Below are 9,767 nucleotides of genomic sequence, written 5' to 3'. Positions count from 1 at the left end.
CTGTTGACAGCCAAAATTGGCACCAACCGGTCTGACCGGTATGACCGAGCGGTCTGACCGGTCGAGGCACTGTGGCCTGTCCGGCAGGGGCCGACCGGTCTGACCGGTAGGTCCGATCGGTCTGACCGGTCCAGGTAGAGTCCGAGTACAATTAGAGATTTTTTATAGATTTAGATCTGTAAACAGGATTTCTTGCGGGATAAGTCCACCCCACCCTATAAATATAAAGGGTCACGGCCGATTAGAGAATACAATCGAACAAAAATCAATACAAACTCTACTTTTTATCTTCTCCAAATCCTAGCTTTTCCAACTCCATCTGCTGTTCTTCCCTCGTCTCTGTGACGTTTGAAGGCGTTCTAGGTGGCCTGCCGATCCTAGAACAACCATACGTGCACCTACCCTGACGGGGTCCCTCCCGGGTTCGCGTTCGTCGGCCGTTGCCGATTCTCACCGGCGACCGGTCTGACCGGTTCCTTAGACCGGTCTGACCGCTCCACGCAGAGAGAGCTGCATCGAGCTTTTTGTCGCGCCGCACGATCTAGTGCGTTCGTGTGTTGACCGAGATTTGCGTCAACATACTTTTTGGCGACTCCGCTGGGGAAGAAAGATCTTGGTTAATAAAACCGATCTAATCTACTCCAAAGAAGATGAGCTCCAACACAGAAATCGACAAGGAGAACATCATCCCTTCATATGAGCATCTTCCGAAGGACGTTCGTTTGCTGCTGGAGGAGCGCAAGAAGAAGCGTGATGAAGAAGATCTACAAGCGGTGCTTGCGAGCATCAAGGTCGGTCGAGGCGGCAAGGTCACCAAGATCAAAGAGATCGACTTCACTTCTACCTCCTCGGATGCATCTACTGAGGTAATACTTGCTGCAACTGCTCCACCTTCTGGTGTTACTATGGAGCAAATTCAGAAATTGTTAGCTGAGCGTGATGTTTATTGGGTTAATTGGCTTAGCTCTAAGGAAAGGGAATCAGCTGGTAAGAAACCAGAATCAGCCGATGAACCTCCATCTGTTTCTACTTCTGAATTTTATGTTCCCCCAACCATCGGCAGCATCTCCTACGAGTCAACCACAATATGGGATGCCGATAAATTATTTCAGTGGTCAAACTGTTGCACCTACATACACTGATCCTATTATGAGTATTCCTGGTTCGGCCAACATTAGCCGAACGAACGAGATTGTTCAGTACACACCACCAGAAATCTCCAGGAATTCAGTGCCACACCCCGGTCCTATCTCCGACGAGATGTTTGACCGATATGTGCAGCATTGGCAAAACCGGCAGAGACCGGTCAGACCAGTATATCAGCCCGGTCAGCCTGGTTCCCCCCAACCGGTTCGACCGGTCGTACCGACCGGTCCGACCAGTCCATCCGGTCAGTTTGTTTCAAACCAGCGAGAGGCATCTACATCCACACAGCCAAATTCTTCAAGTAATTTTGATAAAATGCTTACTGATTATAAGAATAATTTGGCTAATCTGCTTAGAGAAAGTTTTGGAGTGGATGTTAGAAGCAAAACCCGCACATACCAAAAGCCGTATCCTACTTCGTTTGATTCGGTTGCATACCCTGCTGGTTTTAGGTTGCCTGAGTTTGTTAAATTCAGTGGGGAAGATACTAGGAGTACATTTGAGCATATTAGTCAGTATCTTGCCCAATTAGGAGAAGCTGGTTCAATAAACGAGTTGAAAGTGCGTTTATTTTCTTTATCTCTAACTGGAACCGCTTTCTCATGGTTTTCATCTTTGGCACCTAATTCTATTGGTTCATGAGAACAATTAGAGCAGAAGTTCCATGAGCACTTTTTCTGTTGGCATGATGAGCTTAAATTGTCTCACTTAACATCGGTTAGACAATCGCGTGATGAATCTGTCAATGATTATATAAGACGATTCCGCGATACAAAAAACTGATGCTTTAGTGTGAATATTGCAGAAAAAGATCTAGCTGATTTGGCTTTTAATGGCTTGCGCTCTCACATCAAAGAAAGATTAGAGGGCTATGATTTCTTTATCGTTACTCAGGTGCATCAAAGAGCTTTGGCTATAGAAAGCCGAAGCAAAGAGCCTCAAGAGTCTCATAGACATCATCGTTCTAGTGTGCATACTTTAGAATGCAATTCAAATTGTTCGGACGATGAGTCTAATGATGTGTATACTGCTGAGTTTACTTGGCCATCTCAAAATAAACCATTTACTTGTTCTGCTCTTAAGCCAATTCAGAAAAATCGGCAAGATGAACGATTTACTTTTGATGTATCCAAGTGCGAGAGAATATTTGATGAGTTATATAGGATTGGATATGTTAAGATGTCACATACTCTACCGCCGCCTGAAGAGTTGAAGCGGCGAGCATATTGCAAGTTTCATAATACTTTTTCACATGCTACTAATGATTGCAATGTGTTATGTAGACAAATTCAATCGGCCATTAATGAAGTACGATTGGTTACTCCTAATATGCAGGTTGATCAGAATCCTTTCCCAGTGCATGTGTTGGAATTGAAAAATCCTAAAGTGCTAGTTCGGCCGAGTCAAGCCGAATCAACCAAGGGGAAGAATGTAGTTATTGGTGATGAAAGACCTGAAAAGAAGCTGACACAGGAGATCCCTCAAGGTGCAAAAACACTCGGGGGGCAAGACAAGAAGAAGGCCGACAACAAGTCGACCGGTCTGACCGGCCACAGCGGCAGTCTGACCGGTTCGACCGGTCTGACCGGTCATGGGACCGGTCTGACCGGTGCACCCAGTAAATCTGGGAACTCTTCCAAAATTAAGACAAGGCCGAGTTTTAAAGAACTCTTGGCCAAATATGAGAAGGAAGGGAGTGCTCAGAGACAGAAGGGGCCACCAAGCGAAGTCAAGGATAAGGGATCATCGTCAAGACATCAAGAGCAATTGAGTCAATGTAATTATACTTCATCTAGTGGACCGATTGCTCCATGGTATTGTTGGTATCCTTGCTTTTATACACCTATGGATTATAGTAGGATGCATATGCAATCATATTATATTCAATATCCTCCTATGTATCCAAATCATGCATTATTACAAAGACCGATTGTTGCTAGCAATAATCCGGTCAAGCAAGATGTTGATTGCAGCAAAGAGAATGGGAAGAGCAAGGAGCAAGATTCAAAATATTTACAGCCGAGGTGGTGTCCCTCAGGTTTGTCTCATACTCAGAAGCGAAGGCTGCAACGTATGCGCAAGAAGGAGGCAATGGGACAACAAGTGGAGACCGTGCCGAAGACGTCAGCGACAATGAAGAAGGTGTGGCGGCCCAAACAAGTTGTTTCAACATTGACTTGAGCAAAACATGACCGATGTAGTGTTAATCATCGCCCTTAGACAATTTTGGCTCAGAAGAATATTTTTTGGTAAGCAAGCTTTACCAAAAAACAGGGGGGGCATATGTTGACAGCCAAAATTGGCACCAACCGGTCTGACCGGTATGACCGAGCGGTCTGACCGGTCGAGGCACTGTGGCCTGTCCGGCAGGGGCCGACCGGTCTGACCGGTAGGTCCGACCGGTCTGACCGGTCCAGGTAGAGTCCGAGTACAATTAGAGATTTTTATAGATTTAGATCTGTAAACATGATTTCTTGCGGGATAAGTCCACCCCACCCTATAAATATAAAGGGTCACGGCCGATTAGAGAATACAATCGAACAAAAATCAATACAAACTCTACTTTTTGTCTTCTCCAAACCCTAGCTTTTCCAACCCCATCTGATGTTCTTCCCTCGTCTCCGTGACGTTTGAAGGCGTTCTAGGTGGCCTGCCGATCCTAGAACAACCCTACGTGCACCTACCCTGACGGGGTCCCTCCCGGGTTCGTGTTCGTCGGCCGTCGCCGATTCTCACCGGCGACCGGTCTGACCGGTTCCTTAGACCGGTCTGACCGCTCCACGCAGAGAGAGCTGCATCGAGTTTTTTCTCGCGCCGCACGATCTAGTGCGTTCGTGTGTTGACCGAGATTTGCGTCAACACTGACATGTTCATGTAGAAGCTGAAAGCATAACACATATTAATCAGAAGATATCTTAATCAGCTCGCTCTTTGAGTTCCCAGATGTACAACAAGGTTCATACAGAAGTATATTTATGTATTAGATATAATCAGTAAAGCCATTAGCCAGTCCATCTAGCTATTTGATATGGCCCTATGATTGCTATGTCTAAGGGGATGACAGGAAAGAATCGTGCGTTAATACGAAATCAGCTCAAACTAATTTGTAAAAAAACGACGGAATTAAAATCTATCTCAGTCCGCTAGTGGTTGGGGAGTGGGGGTGGGGTTGGACCGAACATTGGACAGGCGAGCAGAACAGAGCAAGGGGCTGCCGGGCAGGGGGTGCGGGAAGAGCCGGAGTGACGGACTCGGATGCGAGGTCTGTAGGCACCAGTATTGAGGCCACCGCCACCAGGAAAAACCAGATTTGATGTCGACATCTGCGGCGGGCACGAAGCAGGATAAGGGTGAGAGCATGGACTTGAGCTCAACGGGCACGGCGGCTTGAGGGTGCTTACTCGGTACGGAGAGGTGAGCGAGGAGGAGTATGCGACCTCCATTGCCGGCGACGCACAAGCCTGCGTAGGGAGAACGGGATCTGGGCCTAGGGACGGGGTGCGCTGCTCGTTAGGGGGAGCTAGAGCCGCGGGCTCGCATCCAAGCTAGCGCGACGTGCATCTTCCTTTTGCCTCCACTCGCATCCAAGCTGGCAGAAGACGATGGTTGTGGGGTTGGGCCAGAGCGCCACCGTCCGTCGACGGCGTGGGGAGCGAGGGTGACATGCAATAGAGAAGACCGTGGAAGCGAGGCGAACCAGGCGAAGACGATTTGGTTGGCGGACAAGCGCGACGCGTAGGCCTTTCTCAGTCCTCGCGTGGGCCTCTGGCTCTATTCGGTATTCGCCGGGCGTACGATGAACGTGACTTACTGATGGCCGCCAGCGAGGCAAAAAGGCATGTGGCCAACAAAGACGCACCTAACGTTGGATGGCCTCTCTTTCTTTCAGCGATATATATATATATATATATATATATATATATATATATATATATATATATATATATATATATATATATATATATATATATATATATATATATATCATAGGTTTGGAAGCAACTTTCTTCCGAGAAGTGTGATCCATAAAGGCCATCCGCAACGATAATGGAAAAATCTAACTGACGACCCGTGGTGCTACGGTACCATCGGCCCAACAGGCGGCCGCTCTTTTTTCCCGGCATACCGGGTCATGGTCTGTTGCGCATGATGTCCACGTCCCTACTTTCCATACGTCATCCCCCTCTCCCTCCCCCTTGCATGCTTTTTATTGAATGACGCTTGTACGTAAAATATTTTATCTTCTTCATATTACATCCGTTTTAACAACTGATTACACCATTATGTTCTACGCGATGAGACGAACAAAACTAGACCCCCACTTGCATATGTTTTGACGATGTTTGTAAACTAGTAGCAACTTATGTGATAATTTACTCTCTTTCTGTAGCAACATATGTGTATATCGGCTTACTGCAGTAACAACTTATGTTCATAACAATTTTTTGTTTTGCATCAACTTCTACGTATCAGTGTATGATAGATTTTGTTTGTAGTAATTTATATCTTATATGTGTGGTAACTCATGTGTATAATAAATTTTGTTTTTGGACAATTTTTGTTTAAATGTGTGACAACTTTTATTTTTATGACAACTGTACATAAACTATGTGTACAACAACTTACTCTTTTTTTAACTACTTAGTGCATGACATCTTGTGTTTGTGACAACTTATATATATAATATTTTATTTTTGTGACAACTTATGCTTATAACAGATTATGCTTTTGTGGCAACTTTATTTTTATGAAACCTTATAAATAATTTTTGTGGCAACCTCTTATATGTGTGGCAACTTATATATGTATATTGTAGCAACTCTTTCACTAATATCAAACTCAAATTCCTATATAAGTTGCTACAAGTGCAAAACATTTTCAAAATATATACAAGTGGGATCTAGTTTTATTCGCCTCATCTCATAGAACACAATGGTGAAGTCGGTATTCGAAATGGAGATCATACGGAGAAGATAAAATATTTTTTGTGAACAAAATGTATGTCAGCCCCATGATCATATTATACGTGGTTGAGAGAGAGTAGAGGCGTGCAAGGTGGAAGAAATTACGGCATACCCGTACGAACAGGAGCAGAGGGAAGAGGTCGCGCGCTCCACGTCTAGCTCGACGGGTCCCGCGTTAACAGGGTCCAATGATAATAGCTATTAGCTAGTACTATGTAGAGGTGAGAGGTAAAAAAAGACTATTTTATACTATTAGACCCACACGTTTCTTTCACATGTTTTTGGATTATGTAAAATAGATCAATTATTTGCTCGTCGCTAGTGATTACTTTCTCTCCTACTTTTTATTGTCACATCACATCTAACTAGTTAAGTAGCTAACCATTACGGATGCGGTAAGACTTGGACGGAGGTGCTAACTCCATAGAGCTACTAAGAAATGCTTCACAACATGTACAAGAATAATGTAACTGCTAGGCTAGACGAACCCAGTTGAAAAAAATAAAATGGAATCAGATTCTGAAACTTGTTGCAGTTCAACACACGTGCACGATATAGCTAAAATGCACGGCTCCGTGTCATCTCATACTTTTTTTTTAGGGCAGTGTCTGCTCATACTTGGAATGTCACAGTTGACTGGTCTATAGAAGGGAAAGCATGTGCATTTTGTATTTTTGTATGTATACTGTAGAACGAACCTTTGTTTTCTTTTGACTTGAGGAAAAAAGAACTGGTAGGTGCAATTATTTTAGGGATTGGTTACTACGTCTTTGGAGTCATGGACAAGAATAATACTCCGAGGTGCAAAGGTAAGGGAAGCGATGGACAATTGTCCAGTCTGCCTCTTCCCAAAACAGCATAGATACGCATGGTTAGTTGGAGTTTTGGTTCTGTTAAATTTGAGGCAGCTACCTAAGGTGCAAATTGGTGATTTTTAGGTGCACCTCGAACACTCTTAGTTGAAATATTCGTGCTATTTTTTAAAATAGGACCTTATTACGGAGAAACAATACAAATATTTAAACTAAGGAGGATTAGAGGTGCTAAGACCCTAGAAAAGCAACAATGGGGGCGGTAGTCGAGCCGTGGGTGCATAAACTACCCTTGCTCGTTACGATATGGAAACTCTTAAAAGGCATATGGACCAAGATAATTTGGGTTCGTATCTCCTCTAGTGTCCCATTTAAACTTGAATTAAAGCCAATCCACTCCTTCAGCAAATTATCTCTGTCTGTTTGTTCAAAAAAAAAAACTCCTCTTGCTAGTGATCCCTAAGTCATGAAACTATCATCTAACGAAAAAGCTAGATTTTTTGGAGCCCTACTGAGGAGTATCTCTTTTAGGCTCCATTTCTCCAATAGTTATTGTTTTGTTCTAATATTTCACCTAACTCTCCCTATACATTAGTTGTATTGAGATGAGATTAATAGATTATTGATGAAAGGTACAAACATCTCCATCAATAACCTACGAAGTGGGCCTAATAACCTACAAAAGTGGTATTTGGGATACCCTGATAACACCTTACTAGGAAATATTTACCGGGGGCTATTGTAGATTGTCTGTGTCTAAGCACCTAGAACAGGAATAGAGGACTCCTGTTTAGATATCCTGCCTGGAGAGAACTAAGTGCTAAGTTTGTTTGGTGGAAAAATTGTCATGGAATGAGAGGAGTTTCATCTCCATGAAACTTAGTCGGCACAATTACCAAGTTATCAATCTTAATATATGTGCAATTAAACTGTGTATAGAGACCGGCCTCGACCACTTCTATATATGCATGGGTATATGCATGGGGCTATATGTAGGGAAGCGGGTAGGCTACGCTAGCATCACTACCGCATAAACCCAAGATACTTGCGAGTAGAAGATCATAGATCGTTACCACTAGACGCGCAGCGCAGCGGAAGAAGTCGCGCGTCGATGTAGAGGAAGTAGTCGATCACGTCCCACGAACCGAGCTCCTCGTACTTGATCCCAGCAGCCGATCAGCGCAGCAGTCGCAGCAGCGCCTCCACGGAGTCCACACGTACGGGGATGAAACGCCGGGCGTCGGTGTGCTAGCACCGCACGCACGGCAAGGGCGGCGGCCGAGAGAGAGGGAGGGGCGGCGGCTAGGGAGGTGGCGCAGCTCAGGTCATCGCCCCCCCTAGCCCCTCCCTCATATATATAGGGCGTACTAATGGGCTTCTATCTCATAGGCCCATTAGTAACCCTAATCCCTCTTGGATCAATATCCACTTGGGCCTTTAAACCGTATTGTGATGATGGGCTCTTGGGCATATCACCAACAATCTCCCACTTGCACTAGAGACAATCATACATGCAAGCTTTCCAACATTCCAAACCCCTTAAGTGTGTGACCCGTTAGGTTCATGTGTAGGTGGTCGTGATCGGAAATCATTTCCGAATCACAAGTCAATAGCGGCACCTAGCAGGGCATAGTGACTCACAAATACACATAAAGATCATATCGGCCGAACCATAGATATACTCATACACCGATCCCTTTGCCACACGATACCAGTCAAGCTCAAAGCGAGATGCGTGCCACCTTTGTGATAGCTCGACCATTCTCTCGATCTAATAGTGGATTCTATTCATAACTAACCTTTAGTCATCATGATTAACTCTTTAATCACTTTAGCATGGCCATGCACTTTCAAATCCAACTATCTCGAGGGGCCCAGAGATATCTCTCCCGTTATCTAGGAGGGGCAAATTCCATCTTGATCCGCTCACATCCCATTCCATGTTTCATGACATACCTGTAAGCTGCTTTTGTAACTACCCAGTCACGGAGTAGCGTTTAGCAGCCCCAAGATGCACCACTACACACAGTGAGAAACAATGGCGATCTCAGGTCTAAGGATCCAGTAGGTATAACACTCAAGAACAACTGATGGCACATACAAAATAACAATCCCAACATTGTCTTGGAGTGGGTCAATCCAACACCATGTTCACCAACATGTGTCCACATCATTAATCCGATATCTCCATATCCATGATCCGTGAAACATGATCATCAATTAATGCATGTGCTAGTCTCAACGTCGTTGTTGTCCCACACAACGACATAAACTAGGGATAATTTAGAATCATATCATTTTCAACAAAGAGTTTCACGAACAAGTCACATACTTGATAATCAATGTAAAATAATCATCCATGGAACAAATAACAATTATTTATCATTACATAAACATACTCATGACACAAAATCTCCCACGCACACTAGAATCACTGATGTAAGTATCTAATACCCATAGATCTCATGTGCGCCTCATGCTTTGGTTGTGGGAGAGGCTTCGTCAACGGATCAGCAACGTTTGAATCCGTGTGCACCTTGCAAACCTTCACATCACCTCTCTCAACAAAGTTACGGATGAGGTGATACTTTCGCAGTATATGTCTGGACTTCTTAGTTGTTCTAGGCTCCTTTGCTAGTGCAACGGCACCACTATTATCACAATAGAGGTCCACTGGACTGGACGCACTAGGAACAACACCCAAGTCAGAAACAAACTTTCTGATCCAAACAGCTTCTTTTGCAGCTTCGGAAGCTGCAATATACTCGGCCTCTGTCGTCGAATCAGCCACCGTATCTTGCTTGGAACTCTTCCAGCTCACTGCCCCACCATTGAGGCAGAAAAC

The 9,767-nt window shown here is 44.5% G+C and overlaps 1 protein-coding gene across 1 annotated transcript; it reads left to right on the top strand.

Moving 5' to 3' along the window:
- Positions 1-530: 530 nt before the first annotated feature.
- On the top strand, positions 531-3,791 carry LOC120700818. The gene is made up of 3 exons (XM_039985038.1): positions 531-866; positions 2,482-2,874; positions 3,783-3,791. Exons 1-3 carry the CDS (start codon positions 651-653, stop codon positions 3,789-3,791), a joined length of 618 nt encoding a protein of 205 aa, XP_039840972.1. The 5' UTR covers positions 531-650.
- Positions 3,792-9,767: the final 5,976 nt, after the last annotated feature.

This window comes from Panicum virgatum, chromosome 3K (genome assembly GCF_016808335.1).
Source record: "Panicum virgatum strain AP13 chromosome 3K, P.virgatum_v5, whole genome shotgun sequence".
In the NCBI taxonomy this organism is placed as follows: domain Eukaryota; kingdom Viridiplantae; phylum Streptophyta; class Magnoliopsida; order Poales; family Poaceae; genus Panicum; species Panicum virgatum.
The sequence above is the reverse complement of the archived record's forward strand: the minus strand, read 5'-3'. Positions and strand labels throughout refer to the sequence as shown.